Source organism: Dermochelys coriacea, chromosome 2 (assembly GCF_009764565.3).
Source record: "Dermochelys coriacea isolate rDerCor1 chromosome 2, rDerCor1.pri.v4, whole genome shotgun sequence".
Taxonomy (NCBI): domain Eukaryota; kingdom Metazoa; phylum Chordata; order Testudines; family Dermochelyidae; genus Dermochelys; species Dermochelys coriacea.
Window position 1 is genome coordinate 50,693,125 of NC_050069.1, and position 24,702 is coordinate 50,717,826.

Genomic DNA, 24,702 nt, shown 5'->3' on the forward strand with positions numbered 1-24,702 from the left:
AATGTTAAATGTTTTAACACTTGTTTAAAGAAAATTCAGTATTGTAAGAAGCTAAACTGGTTGCTGATGGGAGATATAGTGAATAGGACTACAAATCTGTCCTAGACAGAGGATAAGCTAGAGGAAAAGGTAGGACCTTGTAGTTGTCAACCAGGCAACTAGGAGCCTTAAAAGAATAAAGTAGACCATGGGAAGGTCATAGATTTAGAGATATTAAGGCCAAAAATCTGACCTCCTGCATAACACAGGTCATAACATTTCAAACTAGGATTTTCTTTTTTCTTTTAGAAAGACATCCAATCTCCATGTAAAGATTCCAAATGTTGGAGAATCTGCCACATTCCTAGCTAAGTTGTTCCAATGGTTAATTACCCTCATTATTAAAAATTTGCACTTTATCTCTATCCTGAATTTCTCACTTCAGCTTCCAGCCACTGGGTCTTTTTATGCTTTTGTCTTCTTGATTAAAGAGAATCAGAAATCTACTATCAAAAAATTTTGTCCCATGTAGGTACTGTTAGACTGTGATTAAATCGCCTGAAGCTTCTTTTGGATGAACTAACTAGATTGAGTTTTCTAAGTCTTTTACTATAAGGCAGTTTTTCCAAACCTCAACTCATTCTTGACGTTAGTGTGTTTTAGTCGTAGGCTTTGTAAACTTGAAGCCTGTCTAGCTTTTCTGTGTTGTTGCATACCCTGAGAATCATGCATTTTTTGATACAGACCTCTTTTCCAAACTCTTTGCATTTGTGTATATACATAAAAGGGGCTCTGATCCCCAACTACTCATCTTTGTACTTTTGTTAGTGGGAATGCAGTCTATCTTTTCCTGTCCCCTCACTCCTAATATCCAGACACAAAGACAACTCTGCAATCAACCTGTAGCTCATAAACTAAGTACAAACTGTATGCTTTGGCAATATCACTTAATTTGACATCAGTCATGAAATTTGTAATAAGTAGGTAGGTTTGTGCCTGGCAAACATCTGTACTGGTGCAACTACTCAGTTTACTTGAATTTCCAAATGGCTTTGTTCTTTACCTCTCCTGTATTTAGGGATTTAAAAAAAGACCACTTTTGGTACCACTTAGTGAACCAGTGGGTTGTTTCTTTTCTGATATCTGATGCTCATGAAATGAAAAGTGGCATCAGAAAGATCTAGTTTATTATTCCTCTGAATTTCTTTGAGGAACATATGTTTCAAGTTTTATTACCAGTGACAAAGAGAAAAGAGTAATTTGAAAGAAGTACTTGCACTGAGCCTTCTCAGGTCAAAATATGAATTCCTAGTTCCATCCCCTCCAAGTTGTGCCAAGAGTGCATGCTATTTCAGAAGCATAATCCCCTACACTGAGTAGTATTTATATTCTTTGAATAATATCATCTATGTGATGTGAATTTTCAATAGCCTTTGTACTCATGTGGCTGATCGATATCTTTTTGCTCACCCTCATTACTGAGCCACTTAATTGCACAGAACTCTATTTCCTGAAAAGGTGTTCAGGGATTGGAAATATTGTGGAGTGATCTTCCACCTAAGGCAGATTTACATGAAGAGCGCTGTCTCTGTATCCTGCCGAAGATATATTCTTATTCTTCAGGTCTCTGATATTCTATGGAATGGGACAGAGGTTTCTGATATACATGTCTGGGTCAGTGACTACAGTTTCCCCCTATCAGTTAGTTGTCAAGTTATCAGGCTCTTGAATTCCTTAGCATATCCTTTGTTATAGCCTTTCTTCGAGGGGAGTTTCCTGTCTATTTATAGCTGGGTGCTGCAATCACCCTGACAGACAAAGAAGAGATGGAAGTAGGCAAGATCTGATCACACTAAGGTATAATAAGGCATAGTTGGTACCAGGTTGGTTGACAGACCATGCTATCCATAAAAGTGTATAAATGGGGGAAGCAGCTGACTTGGGTGAACAAGAGGAGCAGCAGGATAGCAGCATATGAATACAGCGGACGACATGCTACAGGACAAACAAAGTATTGGTAGTATTGGTACACACTGTGCATTCAAACTGGAAGTTTACGTAGCCTGTCAGCATGTGTTATCAGCATGAGAATTTCTTCTCTCCCCAACAAGACAAGGATACTTGACAGTGTAGCAAATAAACATTAGTTAGCACATGCTATCAACACCTTTAAATCATCTAGACTAAGCCATAAATATGATGGTCTTTTGTTACTTCAGCATTTTATATTGCAGCAGGTAATGAGGTAATATACTAGATAATTTGTATTACTCAAAACTCTGCAGTAAGTGTACTTCCCCTGCATGGATGGAATTCCACAACTGGACAATGGAACCTGGGGCCCAAAGGCAAAGTCAGACACAATGAATTTGACAGGTATCATGAAAGAGCTACAGCATGTGCCCTGAGGCCAGAATAAACAGAAGAACAGAGAGAAATCTAAGTTCTCCCCCCCCCCCCATAAGGTTCAATTACAAACAAAAGTCTGCCGCGTTAAACAAATCAGAACCTTCCAAAAAATCAGTCCTAATTAGTAGGGCTGTCAAGTGACTAAAAAATTAATAGTGATTAATCATGTGATTAAAAATATCACAATTAATCACGCTGTTAAACAATAATAGAATACCATTATTTAAACATTTTTGGGTGTCTTGTACATTTTCAAATATGTTGCTTTCAATTACAAAGTGTATGGTGCTCAGTTTATATTTTTATTAAATATTTTCAATGTAAAAAAATAGTATTTTTCAATTCACCTAATACAAGTACTGCAGTGTAATCTCTTTATCATGAAAGTTGAATCTACAAATATAGAAGCATGTACAAAAAACCTGCATTCAAAAATTAATGTAAAACTTTAGAGCCTATAAGTCCACTCCGTCCTACTTCTTGTTCAGCCAATCGCTCAGACAAACAAGTTTTTATATATATTTGCAGGAAATAATGCTGCCCACTTCTTTACAATGTCAACTGAAAGTGAGAACAAGTGTTCTCCTGGCATTGTTGTAGCTGTCATCACAAGATATTTGTGCCAAATGGGCTAAAGATTCATGTCTCTTCATGCTTCAACCACCAGTCCAGAGGACATGCATCCATGCTGACAGATTCTGCTCAATAATAATCCAAAGCAGTGTGGACTGATGCATGTTCATTTTCATCATGTGACTCTGATTCCACCAAATGAAGGCTGATTTTCTTTTTTGGTGGTTCAGGTTTTATTAGTTCAACATCGGTGTGTTGCTGTAAAGCTTCTGAAAATATGCTCCACACCTCGTCCCTCTCAGATTTTTGGAATGCACTTCAGATTCTTAAATCTTGGGTCGTGTGCTGTAGCTCTGATATTGGAACCTTCTTTGTGTTGTCAAATCTGCAGTGAAAGTGTTTTTAAAATGAACATGTGCGGGGTCATCTGTCATAAACATATAGAAAAGGGTAGCATAAAATCCCTCCTGAGTAGCTGTACTGAATCTTTACCTGTAAGGGGTTAAGAAGCTCAAATACCCTGGTTGGCACCTGCCCAAAAGGACCAATAAGGAAAGAAGATACTTTCAAGTCTGCGGGGGGGGGGGGGGGGGATTCGTGCTCTTTGTCTGTACCCACTCTGGGGGGGGGGGGGAAGAGAGAGACAGACCAGGTAACATATCTCCTGAAAATATACCTGAAATAATCCATCTAAAATTACAGAAAGTGTAAGTAAGGGCAAGGAAATGCATTAGATTATCTTTTGTTTTAGCTCGTGAATTTTCCCTATGCTAAGAAGTAATTTCATTCCTGTTTTGTAAATGGGAAGCAGAGTCAGAGGGGAATCCTGTTTTAAATCTTTTTATTTACCCTGTAAAGTTACCTTCATCCTGATTTTGCAGGTGTGATTCTTTTACTTTATAATTCTTTTAAGAACCTGATTTTCAGTGTCCTAAAGATAATACATCCGGTATGTACTTATATTAAAGGCAATTGGTTGATATGTTCTCAAGCCTCCCCAGGAAAGGGGGTGAAGAGGCTTGGGAGATGGGGCTCCAAGTGACCCTTCCCTGAATTTGTCTCAATCACTTGGTGGTGGCAGCAATACCGTCAAAGGACAAGGAAGGGAATTTGTGCCTTGGGGAAGTTTTTAACCTAAGCTGCTAGAAATAAGCTTAGGGGGTCTTTCATGCAGGTCCCCACATCTGTACCCTAGAGTTCAGAGTCGGGAGGGAACCCTGACATCATCCGAGACTGCTATAACATGAAATGGCAGAATGTGGGTAAACCATAGAGCAGGAGACATACAATTCTCCTCCAAGGAGTTCAGCCACAAATTTAATTAACATTGATTAACAAGAATCATCAGCATAGAGGCATGTCCTCTGGAATGGTGGCCGAAGCATAAAGAGGCATATGGATCTCTAGTGCATCTGGCACAAATACCTTTCAATGCCAGCTACAAAAGTGCCATGTGAATGCCTCTTTCTTTCTTTCTAAATAAGAAGTGGGCCACATTATCTCCTGTAAATAAGAACAAATTTGTTTGTCTTAGCAATTGGCTGAACAAGAAGTAGGACTGAGTGGACTTGTAAGCTTTAAAGTTTTGCATTGTTTTGTTATGGAGTGCAGTTATGTAACACAATCTACATTTGTAAATTGCACTTTCATGATAAAGAGATTGCCCTACAGTATTAGTATGAGGTGAATTGAAAAATACTATTATTTTTACAGTGTAAATATTTGTAACCAAATAAAGGTGAGTATTGTACACTTTGTATTCTGTGCTGTAAGTGAAATCAATATATTTGAAAACCTAGAAAAACATCCAAATATTTAATACACTTCAATTGGTATTCTATTGTTTAACAGTGTGATTAAAACTGTGATTAATTACAATTTTTTTTAGTTAATTGCGTGAGTTAACTGCGATTAATAGACAGCCCTATTAATTGGGTATGACACAAGATGGATAATCTTTTCTTTGCCTGTCATTTGTTCAATTATTCCCCTATAGGATCAGGCCACCTGGAAAGGTCTTCAGTTAAAATGGAGACATGCATAAGGTAGGACATTGTTCGTTTGTTTTTCCCAATAAAGTCAACTGGTATCATGGGTATTGCTGAGAGGCTGACAGGCAATCTTCTCACATCAGCAATTCAACTGTAGGCTCAACTTCATCATTATGATTTTATCATTGTGGATGACAGTCCATACAGTATGTAGATAATATCCAGGAAGGGAAGACCTCTCACTCTGCAACTATCCAAGAACAAGGACCTTGAACAAAGACGAGAGAGTCTGCAAAATTGTTTGAATCTTGTACAAAGCTTTAGGCACTAACAGGTGATATGTACAGTGGCCTCATAAAAGCACAACACAGATTATATTAATTACTGCTTATCACATAACTCTAATTAATTATAACAATAATGGGTCTGCTGGCAAAAGGTATTCAGTTGGGGCCCAGTTCCAAGCTCATTTAAATCAGTCAGATAACTCTTACTGACTTTGAGCTTTTGTCATTCATCCCCTGAAACTGCCTGATATCCAAAGTTGCTGTTATGAATCAAATAAGTGGATATACTTTCTAATATTTCAAACCAACTTTTTGGACTTTGCCTGTGTCATGGGGTCATTCACTGGCACCTCCTGCTGGGCATTTCAGGAATTAGCTCAGCCACATTGAGTGTACCCTTGGGTGGTGGTATCTCTCCCATCCTCACCTCTGCCTGCAGACCCGTTATGGCTCCTTCCTCTCAGCATCAGCTTCATGGCACAGCACTCCAGCCATGTCACCATCCGGTTTCCACCCCTTCTGGGAGACTTCTCCAAGAAGAGCCTAGCCACTCCTCGCAGCAAGTCCACATGAACTGAGACCTGCATGAAAGACTCCCTAAGCTCGGCAGTCCACAGCCGGGCCGCTCCTTCAGCAGCTAGTGGGGGCGGCCCAGACCCTTCCACTACTCCAGACCCCAGCCCAGGGACCCTGCAAACAGCAGTTTCCTGCTGCCTCTTCCTTCCAGTCTCTGTTCTCTGGGCCACTTCCATGCAGACTCAGTTCCTTCCGCACCTGCCTCTGGCTCCCACTCCTTTGCCCTCTTCCCTGGGACTCAAGCCTGTAAGTCCTGGCAGCCCACCAGGAGCCCTCTAGGAAGCCAGTCTTCTCCCTAGGGCTCCCTGAAGCAGACTTATTTGCTTTTGTCTGCAGCTTCCTTTTTATATGGGCCAGCTAGGCTCTGATTGGCTGATCCAGCTGCCGCCCTAACTGTCTGCAGCCACCATCCTAATTGGCTGTTTCCCCTGCAGCCACTCCTTTGGCTGCCTGCTGCTCAGCCTCCCTAGGCTGGTTTTTACCCTACCAGCGCCAGTGCCTGGCATGCACCCCGTCACAGCCTGCTATAGACTCTAATGTTGACATTGTCATTTGATGGACATTCCAAGGACAAAGAAAATAAAACTGAAGAAGGCAACAGATAAGTCCCTGACCTCAAATGGCATAATCCTTAAAGTTTGGGTAGGTTATAGCTAAGGTATATCTTAACTGCCGATGAACAGCACTGTCTAAGGAGACAGCTGTCTTTATCCCTGCAACAGCCAATCTGACCACTGTCCACAGACTCAGAGCATCAGTCTTCATGAAGAAGTCCTGCATCTCCCCAAGCAATATGAGAGTAGGTCCATAAAGACTATTCTCATCATTAACAGCAGCTTCAGAGGAGGCTAGTCTAAGATTTAAACTGTCCCCCCAAAGCACTTATCTTAGACGGAGAAATGTTTACCAAAATTTCAGTGTTTATAGTTACTCCTGGGGGCATTCTGCACCAAAAAAATTGTGTACAATATTTTAAAATTCTGCCAATTTTATTTGTCAAAATAACTCTACATAGTCACACCAGTTTCAATTATTTTGGTAGTTTTATTTCAAAATACCTGTCAGCTAGTATGTCTGTCTGTAACAATACAGAAAAACAAACACAAAAATGCCCCTGGGAGCTGAGTTAAAGAAACCCCTATGACAAGCCAGTTCTTGTTTCTCTGCCCCCTCCCTCCAGAGCCCACATGTGTACCCCCCCCAGCCAATACACCCAAACCCCTACCTCCCTGAGCCAAACCACAGGCCACCCCACCAGCCAGATACCTGCAGCATGTTCCCCCCCCAAGCCCAGCCATTGGGCCCTCCTGGCCCAGATATCCACACTCCCTCCTCCCCAGGGCCCAGCTGCAGGGCACCCTTGGCCCAGACACCGGCATGCTCTTCTCCTTCCCCCCCCCCTCCCCCCATCACCAAGGGATCCAGAGGAAGAAACAGTCTTGCATGGAGTTTCCTGTGCACCACCCTCTCCTTCCCTCAGGCCATGCTGGGAACTGTGGCTGCCAGGAACCCTCTAGCTCCGTTTCCCACCCCGCTGCAGTGTCTTCTATGTGTGAGCTGGGCTCTGCAGAGTCCAGTGGCCCCTAGTGGTAGCTACCACCACTGCGGCCCATTTCTGTGTGGGAAAGGAAATTCCGCATGCACGTTAATTCCTGCATTAAATTCTGCATCGTGCAGTGGTGCAGAATTCCCGCAGGAGTTTGTAGTATAATGGGTCAGATACATCAATATACTCAGTCACTGAGGCAACACAAGTGAGAGTGTGAATCTAACCCAATAGTTATTCAGTATCCTTAGTGTGGTGCAGATAATGCACACTAAACATGTATACATATATATCATACATGCACATATTACCAAATTTTTATATTTAGTGAAATTATGTTTCTAGTTTACAGTAGTATTTTGTCTAATTCCCACTAGTTGTAATCTCATTATGAAATGAACTATGTGTAATTCACAAAATTATAGTTTCATTCTGTTACATTATCTCAGACAGTCACTATTACAATTGCATAAACTATGCCATTTTATGCAGTCAGAGTAAAATCCAGAATTAAGATGATATACTGTGATTTTTTTTCATTTGATCTCAACAGGGTTGTTTCCAAAAGTCTGATGTAACACAATTCAACAACAAAAGCTACCCTAATACAGAATGTCATACTGTTGGGTGGATTAGAATTAAGTAAACAAATGCTGCATCCAAAATGAAGTACAAATAAGCTTAAAAGGAGTTATATACAAGTGCCAGAAAGGTAAAACAGCTGCACCTTGCAAATGGCTCCATTTTTCTGTCTCCCTTTCTGAATAAGAGTGCTCTTAAATAGTTTGTAGCAAACAATTTTTGTATGATTGCACTTTTTTTTTGTACTTTCAGAAGCTTTTGACAAAGCAATGCTGAAAATTATGTGCACCATTTAGCAGACAGAGAAGCCGGAATTAATGAAAGCCCCAAAGCTCACTTGCCTTTTGTGCCAGATGTTCAAAACATTTTCAGAAGAAAATGTCAGTTTTTTTCCAATTTATTCTCAGAATAGACTCTCTAATACATCTGTCTTTTTTAGTGCTACCAAAATTGGCTTCAAGAATAACATCTGTATTTTGCTTGCTTGCAAGTGTTCTCCAAGAAAAACTGATAGTCAAGGATTAAAATTCCTATGTAACCTAGTTAGTACTGATACCCCTTTGTGATATTTCAAAACAATCATTTATATGCATTGTAACTTTCAAATAGCTTTTTGAGTTGTAAGATTAGAGAAAGTATCAGAATCTCCCAAATTACACTCACACTCACACAAAATCTCTAAGATTTTTATATTGACATTTTGCAGATTCTAATTAAATATAAGGTAGTAATTGCCTGTTATAATACAATAGATGTTTAGCATAATGGAAACAGTTATAACAGCAGTTTATTAGCATTTATTAAAATTACAAACCAACTATTTTAGTTTTTCAGCAAAATCATTCCAACAGCCACTGTTGTAATTATATTTCTGATTCCTCTCATTTGCAATTCAAAATTTCCTCCTATTGGTAAAACAGACTTTCCTTCATCAAAAAGAAATCTGAGTACACTTCATAAAGATATCCTTATTTGGGTCTCATACAATGTTTCCATGAATATCTTGGAATATTTTCCTCCATCCCTAAATTACCTCCCTATTTTTGACTGTGCCTATAGAAGAATGAAAACCTGGTCACCCACATAGATACATTCACATGGGCACTGAAATTAAACAGGAGCACAAGAGAACACAAGACAATAACTTTGGCAACAGAAGGACTTCTCGGCTGTTACTGTTGGAGTTTGCACCAGTCTTTACATAATAACTAAACTGAAACCATCATTGCTGTTCCACTGCAAAAATTAAACGATGTCAAGGAAAAGAAATTTGTCAGACATTCAATCTGTTTCTTGCATCCATTACTTCTTTCTTCCTTTAATGTAATAATCTACTTTTTAATATTTGTCATAAAATATATACCTGTTCAAGCTACGAAGAAGGGAAAGGTGATTGAATGAAAAGATTCATTTTGTTAAAAAATAATCCTATGTTGCCACTTGTACAGTGTTGTAAAATGCCAAGGTTCATCTGACATATTTGGAGGCTTTGCATTTGCATGAAAGCGCTTCTGATCTTGTGATAAACATATTTGTGTTTAACTGGCACACTAAAGAAGAAAGAAAAGAATCCGGAAACTGTTATGGGTGCAGTAAACCAAATTCAATTATACAGTCTATTTTGTTGCTCGTGAAGTTACCAGGACAAAGTTTAAGGTGGGTCTTTTCATGAGAATGTGAAAAGGGGGAGATGGACCTCTATGTCTGAGGTTTTAGAAGCCACAGACAGATGTCTCACTGAAACTTTTTACATGCAGTGTGTCACTTTGGCTATGGGATACAAGAAAAACTACAAGGCCCGTACAGAGCTTCATCTCTGAGAGCCAAAAACTGGCATTCAGTGGAAAAACTGGAAAGAGCCCTAAACGCTTAAGAGTAACAATGCTCCTGTTAGAACAGCCTCCGTATTTGCTTTAATTTTGGTTGCTGCTTTTCCCACACTCCCTCCACGCAGGTTTTCTAAATGGAATATCTCCCTCCCAAGTCCCAAATACCTCCCCACCTATTCTTTTTTTTTTTTTTTTGGTCTCACTTTACTAGTACTTTCAGTAGTACATACTTTACAGCCTAACCCATGACATCACATTTTGATTTGGCTTGACTCCTCCAGAACATTATGCAAAGGTGTCTAATATTGTTACTAAAATTGCTTAGCTAATGCCATATTTTAAGAAACCAAACAGGCTCTAAGTGGAAAATTTGGCCTTTAGTATGCTGATGAGAATTCAGGATATTTTTACTTTTAAACATATTACTTATGACCTCCCCTAATAGTATGTGTTTAAACTACAGGAGCTTCTTCCAACAGAACAAATTGTAACTGTGGAAAATGACCACTTTTGAAGTTTAGCACCTCTAACCTCCCAAATCTACAAAAAATTTTCACAAGGTGAGAATGTGCTAACCCTGTCAAGGTGCAGGATATAACTATCCAGTCATTATGCTCTGAATAAAGGACACCAGGGCTAGACTCAATTTACATTTAATCTCTTTGTTGATTTTATAAAGCAGTCACTTACTGAGGGTTTCCATAGTAACAAGAGCTAATTTTTAATTTCTAAGATCCTTCATCCACTTAACAAATAGATACTGTAGCATAAAGAGTAGCAAATACCACTCTTGCTGTTCTGGTGTTAACTACTGTGGGGAAAAAGTAATACATTGGAGGGTTTTATTCTCTCCCCCCCTCAATGGTCAGATATATTTAAAAAAAAAAAGTTCAGGTTTTACTTACATCTTTGGTTTCTGCGTTTGCTCTTGTACATAGTCATTGTGAAGAAATTCCTCTCTCTCTAAGAAGTAACTGCCTTGAACACGGACACAAGAAAGGGGACTGTGCTTCTGCTTTGCAGTGAGACAGTTGCTCACTGACAGAAGGTAACCAGCAATGTCTCACTGAAAGCCAGGGTAATACCATTTTTGTAAAATCCAGGGGAGATGCTACTGGCTCTAACTATTTTCTCTAACATGAACCCTAGAGAGCAAATGAATTTCTTCCTTTATTTTCCTTAACATTAGGGAACCTCAAATACAATCCATATAGGATAAAGTGTCATACTAAGCCGTGCTGCATTAAGAATGCAGTAATTTATGATTTAATAGTTTGACAAGAAAGATTCTGTGAAATAGGAGAGGTACATGGAAAATATCTTGCATAAGTACCTGTATGCATAATTAAAAACTAACTTTTCATTGAGAGGCTGCAAAATATGCATGTAAGGCATTAGAAATATTGTACACCCAAACTTCAATTGCTGACTTGGCAAAACTACCATTAGGCTAAATTAACAGAATTTTTGCTTTAGGAATATGGACTACAAAACTGGGCCCTTCATGAATACAAATAAGTTTTGTAAGAGTTAGTATGCTAACCAAATAGATATGATCAGAATCTAAAAATCCCATCTTGCTTTGGGTATTTATTTCTGAATTATTTTCTCAGACTCAAAGACTTTAAGGCCAGAACAGACCATCATGATGAACTACTCTGACCTCCTGCACATTGCAGACCACAGAACCTCACTCACCTACTCCTGAGCCATCTTTTGTAGGTGACAAATCTGAGGAATTGTCACAGATTGAAGTGTCACTAGAGGAGGTTTTGGAATTAATTGAGAAATTTAACAGTAACAAGTCACCGGGACCAGATGGCATTCACCCAAGAATTCTGAAAGAACTCCAAATGTGAAATTGTGGAACTCTTAACTATAGTTTTGTAACCTGTCCTTTAAATCAACTAAAGTACCCAGTGACTGGAAGATAGCTAATGTAAGTAAATATTTAAGAAGGGCTCCAGAGGTGATCCTTGCAATTACAGACTGGTAAGTACCGGGCACATTAGTTGAAACAATAGTAAAGAATAAAATTGTCAGACACATAGAAAAGCATAAATTGTTGGGCAAAAATCAACGTGGTTTCTGTAAAGGGAGATCATGTCTTACTAATCTATTAGCGTTCTTTAAAGGGGTCACCAAACATGGACAAGGGGAATCTAGTGGACATAATGCACTTAGATTTCCAGAAAGCCTTTGAGGAGGTCCCTCACCAAAGACTCTTACGTGAATTAAGTCCTCATGGGATAAGAGGGAAGATCCTTTCATGGATTGAGAACTGGTTAGAAAATAGGGAACAAAGGGTAGGAATAGATGGTAAATTTTCAGAATGGAGAGGGATAACTAGTGGTGTTCCCCAAGGGTCAGTCCTAGGACTAATCCTATTCAATTTATTCATAAATGACCTTGAGAAAGGGGTAAACAGTGAGGTGGCAAAGTTTGCAGATGATCCTAAACTGCTCAAGATAGTAAAGACCAAAGCAGACTGTGAAGAACTTCAAAAAGATCTCACAAAACTAAGTGATTGGGCAACAAAATGGCAAATGAAATTTAATGTGGATAAATGTAAAGTAATGCACATTGGAAAAAATAACCCCAACTATACATACATTATGATGGGGGGGCTAATTTAGCAAAGAGATCTTGGAGTCATTGTGTATAGTTCTCTGAAGATGTCCACACAATGTGCAGTGGCAGCCAAAAAAGCGAACAGGATGTTAGGAATCATTTAAAAAAAGACAGAGAATAAGATGGAGAACATTTTATTGCCCTTATATAAATCCATGGTATGCTCACATCTTGAATACTGCGTACAGATGTGGTCTCCTCATCTCAAAAAAGATATAATAGCATTAGAAAAGGTTCAGAAAAGGGCAACTAAAATGATTAGGGGTTTGGAACAGGTCCCATATGAGGAGAGATTAAAGAGACTAGGACTTTTCAGCTTGGAAAAAAGGAGACTAAGGGGGGATATGATAGAGGTATATAAAATCATGAGTGGTGTGGAGAAAGTGAATAAGGAAAAGTTATTTACTTGTTCCCATAATGTAAGAACTAGGGGGCACCAAATGAAATGAATGGGCAGCAGGTTTAAAACAAATAAAAGGAAGTTCTTCTTCACTCAGCGCACAGTCAACCTGTGGAACTCCTTGTCTGAGGAGGTTGTGAAGGCTAGGACTATAAGAGGGTTTAAAAGAGAATTGGATAAATTCATGGAGGTTAAGTTCATTAATGGCTATTAGCCAGGATGGGTAAGGAATGGTGTCCCTAGCCTCTCTTTGTCAGAGGGTGGAGATGGATGGCAGGAGAGAGATCTCTTATCTTATGTAATACACCTATAACTGCTGGCTGAGTTATTGATTTAAAGACTTCAAGTTACAGACCACCATTTACTTTCGCTTAAACCGGCAAGTGACCTGTGCCCTCTGCTGCAGAGGAAGATGAAAACCCCACAGGTTCTCTGTCAATCTGACCTGCAGGAAAATTCCTGGTCAACAGTTGGACCCTGAGCATGTCGACAAGAGCCACCAGTCACCTGGAAAAGAATTCTCTGTCATGATCCAGAGCCCTCCCTATCTGTGCCCCATCTCCAGCCACTGGAAATATTTGCTGCTAGCCGTCACGGATCGGCTACATGCCATTGTAGGCAGTTTCATCATACCATCCCCGACATAACTTATCAAGTTCAGTCTTGAAGCCAGTTAGGTTTTTTGCCCCCCCCACCGCTTCCCTTGGAAGGCTGTTCCAGAACTCACTCCTCTTCCCTACATCTAATTTCAAGTCTAAATGTGTTAATGGCCAGTTTATAGCCATTTGTTCTTGTCTCAGCATTGGTTAACTTAAATAACTCCTCTCCTTCCCTGGTGTTTAGCCCTATGATGTATTTCTAGAGAACAATCATATTTCACCTCAGCCTTCATTTGGTTAGGCTAAACAAGCCAAGCTCCTTGAGTCTCTTCTAGTAAGGTAGGTTTTCCATTCCTCTGACCATCCTAGTAGCCTTTCTCAGCTGCTACAGTTTGAATTCATCTTTCGTAAACATGGGAGATCAAAACTGCACACAGTATTCTAGATGAGGTTGCACCAGTGCCTTGTATAATGGTACTAACACTTCCCTATCTCTACTGGAAATAACTTGCCTAATGCATCCCAGGATTGCATTAACCTTTTCACAGCCACCTCACATTGGCAGCTCATAGTCTTTGTGTGATCCACCAATATACACAGGTCTTTCTCCTCCTCTGTTGCTTCCAATTGATATGTCCCCAGCTTATAACAAAAATTCTTGTTGTTAGTCCTTAAGTGGATGACCTTGCACTTTGCACTATTAAATTTAATCCCATTTCTATTATTCCAGATTTCAAGGTCCTCCAGATCTTCTTGTATGATATTCTAGTCCTCCTCTGTTTTGGCACTATCTCCCAATATTGCGTCATCTGCACATTTTATTAGCATACGCTCACTTTTTGAGCCAAGGTAATGAATGAAAATATTAAATAGCACTGGTCCCAAGACTGATCTCTGAGGAACTCCACCAGTAACTTCCCTCCAGCCTGACAGTTCACCTTTCAGTAAGACCCACTGTAGTCTCCCCTTTAACCAGTCCCTTACCCACCTTTTGATTGTCATATTTATCCCCAACTTCTCCAATTTAATTAATAATTAGATCTACTGCATTTACTTTGTCTAAAAAAATCAGTTATCTTCTCAAAGGAAGAGATCAGGTTGGTCTGGAATGATCTACCTTTTCTAAAACTATTTTGTATTTTGACAGGTTTCAGAGTAGCAGCCGTATTAGTCTGTATTCGCAAAAATAAAAGGAGTACTTGTGGCACCTTAGACTAACAAATTTATTTGAGCATAAGCTTTCGTGAGCTACAGCTCATTTCATTGGGTGCATTTGGTGGAAAATACAGTGGGGAGATTTATATACGCACACAGAGAACATGAAACAATGGGTTTTATCATACACACTGTAAGGAAATTGATCACTTAAGATGAGCCATCTCCAGCAGCGGGGGGCGGGGGGAAGGAAAGGAGGAAAACCTTTCATGGTGACAAGCAAGGTAGGCCATTTCCAGCAGTTAACAAGAACATCTGAGGAACGGTGGGGGGTGGGGTGGGGGGAGAAATAACACGGGGAAGTACTTTTACTTTGTGTAATGACTCATCCATTCCCCGTCTCTATTCAAGCTTAAGTTAATTGTATCCAGTTTGCAAATTAATTCCAATTCAGCAGTCTCTCGTTGGAGTCTGTTTTTGAAGCTTTTTTCTTGAAGGATAGCCACCCTCAGGTCTGTAATCGAGAGACCGGAGAGATTGAAGTGTTCTCCGACTGGTTTTTGAATGTTATAATTCTTGACGTCTGATTTGTGTCCATTTATTCTTTTACGTAGAGACTGTCCAGTTTGACCAATGTACATGGCAGAGGGGCATTGCTGGCACATGATGGCATATATCACATTGGTAGATGTGCAGATGAACGAGCCTCTGATAGTGTGGCTGATGTGATTAGGCCCTATGATGGTGTCCCCTGAATAGATATGTGGACAGAGTTGGCAACAGGCTTTGTTGCAAGGATAGGTTCCTGGGTTAGTGGTTCTGTTGTGTGGTTGCTGTTGAGTATTTGCTTCAGGTTGGGGGGCTGTCTGTAAGCAAGGACTGGCCTGTCTCCCAAGATCTGTGAGAGTGATGAGTCATCCTTCAGGATAGGTTGTAGATCCTTGATGATGCATTGGAGAGGTTTTAGTTGGGGGCTGAAGGTGATGGCTAGTGGCGTTCTGTTATTTTCTTTGTTGGGCCTGTCCTGTAGTAGGTAACTTCTGGGTATTCTTCTGGCTCTGTCAATCTGTTTCTTCACTTCAGCAGGTGGGTACTGTAGTTGTAAGAATGCATGATAGAGATCTTGTAGGTGTTTGTCTCTGTCTGAGGGGTTGGAGCAAATGCGGTTATATCATAGAGCTTGGCTGTAGACAATGGATCGTGTGGTATGATCTGGATGAAAGCTGGAAGCATGTAGGTAGGAATAGTTGTCAGTAGGTTTCCGATATAGGGTGGTGTTTATGTGACCGTTGCTTATTAGCACCGTAGTGTCCAGGAAGTGGATCTCTTGTGTGGACTGGTCCAGGCTGAGGTTGATGGTGGGATGGAAATTGTTGAAATCCTGGTGGAATTCCTCAAGGGCTTCTTTTCCATGGGTCCAGATGATGAAGATGTCATCAATGTAGCGCAAGTAGAGTAGGGGCATTAGGGGACGAGAGCTGAGGAAGCGTTGTTCTAAGTCAGCCATAAAAACGTTGGCATACTGTGGGGCCATGCAGGTACCCAGCTCAGTGACGCTGATTTGAAGGAATACATTGTCCCCAAATGTGAAATAGTTATGTGTGAGGACAAAGTCACAAAGTTCAGCCACCATGTTAGCCGTGACATTATCCGGGATACGGTTCCTGACGGCTTGTAGTCCATCTTTGTGTGGAATGTTGGTGTATATAAATCTCCCCACTGTATTTTCCACCAAATGCGTCCGATGAAGTGAGCTGTAGCTCACGAAAGCTTATGCTCAAATAAATTTGTTAGTCTCTAAGGTGCCACGAGTACTCCTTTTATTTTGTATTCTATCCCCGAATTTACAGATTTATTAAAAATCCTTGCTATTGGGCTTAATTTCATGTGCAAGTTTCTTTAATATTATTGGATGGAGATTATCCAGGTCCCCAGGATTTGGTTCCATTGAGCTGTCTGAGTTTGACTTCCACCTCAGATGTGGCAATTTCAACTTCCATATCCTCATTTCCATCAACCATCCACCACTACCTCAAAACGCCTCATTACCCTTATTAAAAACTGAGGACAAGTATTTGTTTAGGTGTTGGGCCATATCTAGATTATCTTTAAACTCCACTCCACCCTCAGTGCTTAGTGGTCCCACTTCTTCTTTCCTTGTTTTCTTTTTATTTATATAGTGATTTTAATTTCCTTTGCAAGGTCCAACTCTGCTTGGTTTTTGGCAGTTTTCAATTTTTCCCTATGCTGTTTGACCTCCAAGAGGTTGATCCTTCCCATCTTCCATTCCTTGTAGGACTTCTGCTTTCTCTTAGTAGCCTGTTTGAGATGCTTGCTCATCCAGTTTGTTCTGTACCTCTTCCCCATGATTTTTTTCCCCCTTGCTTGGGATGCAGGCTTCAAATTTCTTGTCAACTTGGACTAAAAGTAATTCCAAGCCTCCTCCACATTCAGATCTTTGAGTTCTTCAGTCCAGTCCACTTCCATAACTAATTCCCTTAATTTTTTAAAGTTTGCCCTTCTGAAATCAAGGACCCTGGTTACAGACCTAGCTTTATTTATCCTTCCATTTCATTTAAACTAAATTAGCTCATGATCACTCAAACCATGTCCTCTACAACCAGTTCTTCTATCAGGTTCTAACTACTTACCAATACTCAATCTTAAATGGTATCACCTCTTGTTGGTTCAGTGACTATTTGGTGAAGAAATCTGTCAGCTATCCCATCCCAGAATATCTGGACCCCACATTATTAGTAGCACTTGTCCTCCAATCTATATCTGGGAAATTTAAGTCTCCCATAATCACACAATTCCCAGTAGTATTTATTTCATTAAAATATTAGTGAAATCAAATATCCAAATCAGATCCTTGGGGGGTCTGTAGCAAACCCCAAGTGCTATCCCAGTAGAGTCTCTGCTACCTTTCTTACCTAAAGAGATTTTGACCCAAAACAGGCTCTGTTTTATCCATTCCCTCACTTATTTATTTACAGTCTACCTCATCATTAATATACAATACAATGCCACTACCTCTCAAACTCCCTGTTTTCTTCTCTGTTTGGTGGCTCCTGTGCTGCTGGTTGGCTTCTTTCAAAGATATCTATTTGGAAAAAGCTCTTTAACAGATAGTCACATAGACCTCCATTTTTAATAAGATGCTTTGTCGTAATTTCTTCACTATCTTCTAACATGATGATCATATGGAGCTAGGGAAGGGAGGAAGAAGCATTATATGATATTTTAAATGTGTGGTATATTTGCCAAAAGTTCAGGCATTTTTCTAATAGGAGAACTTGGCTTCAAAAAATCGTACTTTTCCAGAGAGATGAGACATGATCATTGCTGCCAGAGAGGCAGCACAATGGGAGTGATTATGTGCTTTGGAAGTAGACATGCATTCTGCTTTGGAGTTCACACACAAGTAATCCTTTCTTCAACATAATCCTTGACTTCAACGGGATTACTCACATGAGTAAGGGGTTCCAAGAACAAGCCCTTGATGGTTTGAGACAATGATCCTAATATCACAAATGAAAAGACATCAAGGAATTGAAGATAGAGAATGCCATCAGCAAAAATGATGTGCTGTCACGAGACACAGAGGGCCTAAGACAGTTTACAAAACTCCAAGCATACCACTACAGCCTTCACAAATGCTGTTTTAAAAACAAATGATTTTAGCCAAATGAATCAACAGTAAATCTTTGAACTATTCAAAGAAATCCAAATCCAACTTAAAATATCATGCTCAGAATTTTCAAACAAAAGTACCTAAAGTTTATCCTTATTTTCGTAAATAAACATGGCTTCCAAAAGTGGTGACCATAACTAACATCCATTGTCTAAAAATATTGGCCTATATTTTTTTCTTATTGTCTGCTCAATGAAAACAAAAATACTTAAAATATAAACCCACTTATGTGAGACTATATTGATGCCTATAATTTTACTTTCCTTATTACTTTCCATTACACTCAATGCTTTGTTTACATTTCCAATAAAAACATTTTAGAGTTTCTTGTGGTATTCCGCTAACATTTTTCTTTTCCTGTTCTTTTAATATTTCACTAATCACAATGTGAGAGAACTTTATCAATTGAGGACATTCTGGCTGAAGTCCTAGCTCCGCTGCATTCACTGTCAAAACGTCTATTGACTTCCCCTCTTGTCTATGCCTAAAAATCTTGCACAAGAGAATTGCTAAGCTTGTAAGTCATGTCGTAGGCCTGTCAATTTTGACCCAGACAGTCTGGCTTTTGATTCTTCTATTTTCTTCTCTGTTGGGGCCTGACCAAAAATGTACTTTAGATTTTAGCTTTCAGTGTTGGACTAAGATACATCTTACTACAGGAGGTGAGACAGGAGATTCTGGGAGAGCTTCTTGACAGAGCTGCAAAGCAAAATAGCAGAAAGTAGGTAATGCATGTACTTACTGGTATCATGGTATCTTACTGGGAATCATTAAGGAGGTAAAGGGAATTAAAGAGAGATCTACATACCCTCACCCCAACACACACCCTGTTATTCTGAATTTGCACCAGTGTGACTGAGGATAAAATTTGGCCCTGATGAAAGAAAATGAAAGCAATGAAGAATAATCTCTCATGTTTATGTAGCAGCTTTCATCTATGGGGATCACAAAGTGCATATCGTACAACTATGCAAGACCAGACCATTGATTCTCCATACCCAAATATTGGAAGAATAGTAGTCAAGAGAAATGGGATCCCAGTAGAGGGGAAAACCAAAGCTCCAGGGCTTTACTGTGTTATTAAAAAAGGACCTCTTACATAGACTGATCCAGCTCAGGAGCAAGAACTGGAGCAGCTTCTAGTACTCCATGGACATAGAAAGGCAGCATTAGATCTGGCCCATAGTCATTTGTTTGGGGGACATTTGGGGGTCCACAAAACACTAGATAGATTCTTACAAAGGTTCTTTTGGCTGGGAAAATGTATGGAGACTGGATTCTATTGCATCTCCTGCTCTGACTGCCAATTGCACAGTCCAAGACCTCAGTTAAGGGTTCCTTTAATAGCCATTATCAGAGATCCATTTGACAAGATAAAAATAGATCTGATAGGACCACTGGAGAAGTCAGTCCAAGGTCAACAGTGTGTGCTTTTTGTTCTAAATTATTCTACCTGGTGTCAGGGAAGCCATATCCCTGTGAAAATGTCCAAGACTATAGCGAAGGAAATACTCCAGATTTACCCTTAGGTACAAATACCCAAAGAGATTGACAAGATCAGGGGCTCCATTTGTGTCAAAGTTGATGAAAGACCTCTGTGTGATGCTTTGAATATGGGTCCTATGCATCTCAGGTTACTGCCCACCGACAGGTGGCCTGGTTGAATGCTTCAACAGAATGCTGAAGAGCATGATAGAGAAAGCAGTGAGTCAAGATGGGGAAAAATGGGATCCCTTACTGCTCTGCCTGATGTTCACTAATATTGGGAAAAACCCAGGATTCCCTGGGGTTTTCCTCCTGTCAACTGTTATAGGGTCACCACCCCTGGCATATTGGACATTGCTAAGGAAGATTGGGGGTGAACAGCCTCATCAAGGAATGAATGTCATTGAACATGTGTTGCAGATGCGGGACAGAATATCCCAAATTATCCCAATAGTGCATGAACACATGGAAAAAGCACAAAAGGCCTTAAAAGCCTATTATCCACAAGCAAGGGTTTGAAAATTCCAGGCTGGTGATCAGGCAATGGTGTTGGTGCCCACAGCAGAAATCAAGCTCTTGTCCAGATGGCAGGGGCCATACAAAGTACATAAGAACGGCCATAAGGTCAGATTAAAGATCCATCTAGTCCAATATCCTGTCTTCCAACAATGGCCCATGTCAGGTGCTCCAAAGGGAATGAACAGAATAGGTAATCATCAAGTGAACAATCCATCCCCTGTTGCCCATTCCCAGCTTCTGGCAAACAGGTGCTAGGGACACCATCCTTGCCCATCCTAGCTAATAGCCATTGATCGACCATCCTCCACGAATATATCTAATTCTTTTTTGAACCCTGTTATAGTCTTGGCTTTAACAACATCTTGACTCTGCATTGTATGAAAAATTACTTCCTTTTGTTTGTTTAAAATCTGCTGCCTATTAATTTCATTTGGTGACCTCTAGCCTCGTGTTATGAGAAGGAGTAAATAACACTTCCTTATTTACTTTCTGCTCACCAGTCATGATTTTATAGAATTCTATCACATTCCCACTTATTCATCTCTTTTCCAAGCTGAAAAGTCCCAGTCTTATTAATCTCTTCTTACACAGCAGCCATTCTATACCCCTAATCATTTTTGTTGCTCTTTTCTGAATCTTTTCCAAGTCCAATATATCTTTTTTTGAGATGGGGCCACCACATGTGCACACGGTATTCAAGATGCGGGTGTACCATGGATTTATACAGAGTCAATATGATATTTTGTCTTATTATCTATCCCTTTCTTAATGATTCCCAATATTTTGTTTGCTTTTTTGACTGCCGCTGTACATTGAGTGGATGTTTTCAGAGAACTATCCACAATGACTCCAAGATCTCTTTCTTGAGTGGTAACAGCTAATTTAGACCACATTGTTTTATATGTATAGTTGAGATATTTTCCAATGTTCATTATTTGCATTTATCAACATTGAGTTTCATCTGCCACTTTGTTGCCCAGTCACCCAGTTTTAAGAGATTCTTTTGTAGCTCTTCGCTGTCTGCCAGGGATTTAACTGTCTTGAGTAGTTTTGTATCGTCTGCAAATTTTGCCACTTCACTGTTTACCCCTTTTTTCAGGTCATTTATGAATATATTGAATAGGACTGGTACCGGTACAGACCCTTGGGGGACACTACTATTTACTTCTCTCCATTCTGAAAACTGACCATTTATTCCTACCCTTTGTTTCCTATCTTTTAACCAGTTACCAATCCATGAGAGGATCTTCCCTCTTGTTTAAAATCCCATGGCTGCTTACTTTGCTTAAGAGCCTTTTGTGAGGGACCTTGTTAAAGACTTTCTGAAAATCTAAATACACTATATCCACTGGATCCCCCTTGTCCACATGCTTGTTGACCACCTCAAAGAATTCTAGTAGATTCGTGAGGCATGATTTCCCTTTACAAAAACCATGTTGACTCTTCCACAACAAATTATGTTCATCTATGTGTCTGACAATTTTGTTTTTTACTATAGTTTTAACCAGTTTGCCCGGTACTGAAGTCAGGCTTACTGGCCTCTAATTGCCTGGGTCACCTCTGGAGCCCTTTTTAAAAATTGGTGTCATATTAGTTATCCTCCAGTCATTTGGTACAGAAGCTGATTTAAATAAGTCACAGATGACAGTTAGTAGTCCTACAATTTCACATTTGAGTTCCTTCAGAACTCCTGCATCAATACCATCTGGTCCTGGTGATTTATTACTGTTTAGTTAATCAATTTGTTCAAAAACCTCCTCTAAGTGTAGCATAGCGTTGGAATCAGACATGGCAACACTGGTCTATCAGGGTACACCATTTCTCAGCCCAAGTAGCCCAACCCCATACAATTGAATGGGAGTGGAGGGGAAAGGGATATATGACAAAGTCACACCTGACAGTTCTGGAAGGATGGCTGAAGGCAGGTATATCAGTCTTAGAATGGTTAAAGCCATTTTTCTTAAGAACTGAAAGAAGTTACCTCAGGTTATTTATGCACAGTAATTATGGACACCTGAGCTTAAGTAATGACAGCCTATGATCTTTCAAAAACCTCTTCCAATGAGAGAGAGAGAGAGAATAAAAAAGCAAGCTGGAGAAGGGTTCTGTGCAGTGAGGGAAAAGGCTTCTCCTAGGTAAAGAGCTGTTTTTCTCTACAAGGGAAATCTTATATTTATTTCTTATTTGGGGAAAGGGCCTTGGTTCCCAGCATAGCCAGGCCCAGAGTCAGTTAGGGAGAGTGGCTGCAGATTGGGAGCCAGCATAAGACAAGGCAGTATTCAGTGGGAGTTAGGAAATGTACTCTGTTTTTGTTTAAAGAAACCCCTCAGGCCAACCTAGGGTCTAACCTGTTTAAAAAAAAAAAGTGAATAACTAAACCTCTGGAGTAGGGACTGATTTACCCCAAGACCTCCCTCCTCTCCTCAATGCCAGAGGGAGAAACACTGAGCCCTGATGTGACAAAAGAGGTGCATTGTCACAATTTGAAAAGCTCCCTTTGTCAGATTCTAATTAGAAATGGGATACAGCCAGATCTTTTATTTGAAATCTGACTTCTATACTGAACTTTGGTGGTGCAGACTGAATAAGTCCCAGATTCAAAGCAGGAAAAACCCTGTCCCCTGCAGAACTTTTAAAACCAGAAACATGGTTGGTTTATTTTATAGACATAGCCAAAACCTTGGGCCAGAAGATGCCTGAACATTCACAATTATGATAGAAAAGAACTCAGATCCAAAGCACCCCACATTTCCTTTTGCAAAACCAGATAGACACTGTTTTACAAAACCAAAATCCAGCCTCCTCTCCCCATAGTGTGTATGATAAACCCATTGTCTCATGTTCTCTGTGTGTGTGTATATAAATCTCTCCTCTGTTTTTTCCACCAAATGCATCCGATGAAGTGAGCTGTAGCTCACGAAAGCTTATGCTCTAATAAATTTGTTAGTCTCTAAGGTGCCACAAGTACTCCTTTTCTTTTTGCGAATACAGACTAACACGGCTGCTACTCTGAAACCTGTGATTATGCAAGGTACTGAATTTAGCCGTATAGAGTGGAAATCTGTCAACTTCATGAAAAAACTCGCACAGATACAGACAGACATCATCTTCCTCTCCAAATGCAAACAGATGGACATCATACCGAAAGGACTGAAGGTAAAAAATCCATTACAATCTACATACCACACAGACTATGCTGACAGCTTGTGCCACACACTCTCAAAGAAACTGCGGAACCACCTGATCAACATCCTCTACAGCAAACAGGGAAAGATTAAGAATGAGCTCTCAAAACTGGATACTCTCATAAAGAACCAACCTTCCACACAAACTTCCTCGTGGCTGGACTTTACAAAAACTAGACAAGCCATTTACAAAACACACTTTGCTTCTCTACAAAAGAAAAAGGACACTAAGCTATCTAAACAACTATATGCCACAAGGGGCCACAACAATGGTTCCCGTAACCCACCCAGCAATATTGTTAATCTATCCAACTATACTCTTAGCCCAGCAGAAGAATCTGTCCTATCTTGGGGCCTCTCCTTTTGCCCCTCCACCCCCACGAACATGATACAGTTCTGTGGTGACCTAGAATCCTATTTTCGACGTCTCAGACTCAAGGAATATTTCCAACACACCTCTGACCAACATATTAACCCACAGAGACCTTCCTGCCAACACTACAAAAAGAAGGATTCTGGGTGGACTCCTCCTGAAGGTCGAAACAGCAGCCTGGATTTCTACATAGAGTGCTTCCGCCGACGTGCACGAGCTGAAATTGTGGAAAAGCAGCATCGCTTACCCCATAACCTCAGCCATGCAGAACACAGTGCCATCCACAGCCTCAGAAACAACTCTGACATCATAATCAAAAAGGCTGACAAAGGAGGTGCTGTCGTCATCATGAATAGGTCGGAGTAGGAACAAGAGGCTACTAGGCAGCTCTCCAACACCACTTTCTACAAGCCATTACCCTCTGATCCCACTGAGAGTTACCAAAAGAAACTACAGCATTTGCTCAAGAAACTCCCTGAAAAAGCACAAGAACAAATCCGCACAGACACACCCCTGGAGCCCCGACCTGGGGTATTCTATCTGCTACCCAAGATCCATAAACCTGGAAATCCTGGACGCCCCATCATCTCAGGCATTGGCACCCTGACAGCAGGATTGTCTGGCTATGTAGACTCCCTCCTCAGGCCCTTCATTACCAGCACTCCCAGCTATCTTCGAGACACCACCGATTTCCTGAGGAAACTACAGTCCATTGGTGATCTTCCTAAAAACACCATCCTAGCCACTATGGATGTAGAAGCCCTCTACACCAACATTCCACACAAAGATGGACTACGAGCCGTCAGGAACAGTATCCCCGATACTGTCACGGCTAACCTGGTGGCTGAACTTTGTGACTTTGTCCTGACCCATAACTATTTCACATTTG

The 24,702-nt window shown here is 40.3% G+C and overlaps 1 protein-coding gene across 14 annotated transcripts in view; it reads right to left on the bottom strand.

The window, feature by feature from the left end:
• RALYL (RALY RNA binding protein like) overlaps positions 1–24,702 on the bottom strand; it is a 629,175-nt gene that overhangs the window by 164,132 nt on the left and 440,341 nt on the right. Inside the window, exon 1 of one of the 14 annotated variants that reach the window (XM_043507668.1) lies at positions 10,678–10,830. The exons of 11 other annotated variants lie outside the window; for them this stretch is intronic. In XM_043507668.1, the coding sequence (XP_043363603.1) occupies positions 10,678–10,714 (37 nt within the window). In that variant the 5' untranslated portion in view covers positions 10,715–10,830. Of the gene's footprint in view, positions 1–10,677; positions 10,832–24,702 lie in introns of those variants that run through there. 2 more of the 14 variants (XM_043507670.1, XM_038392753.2) reach the window with 2 other exon arrangements.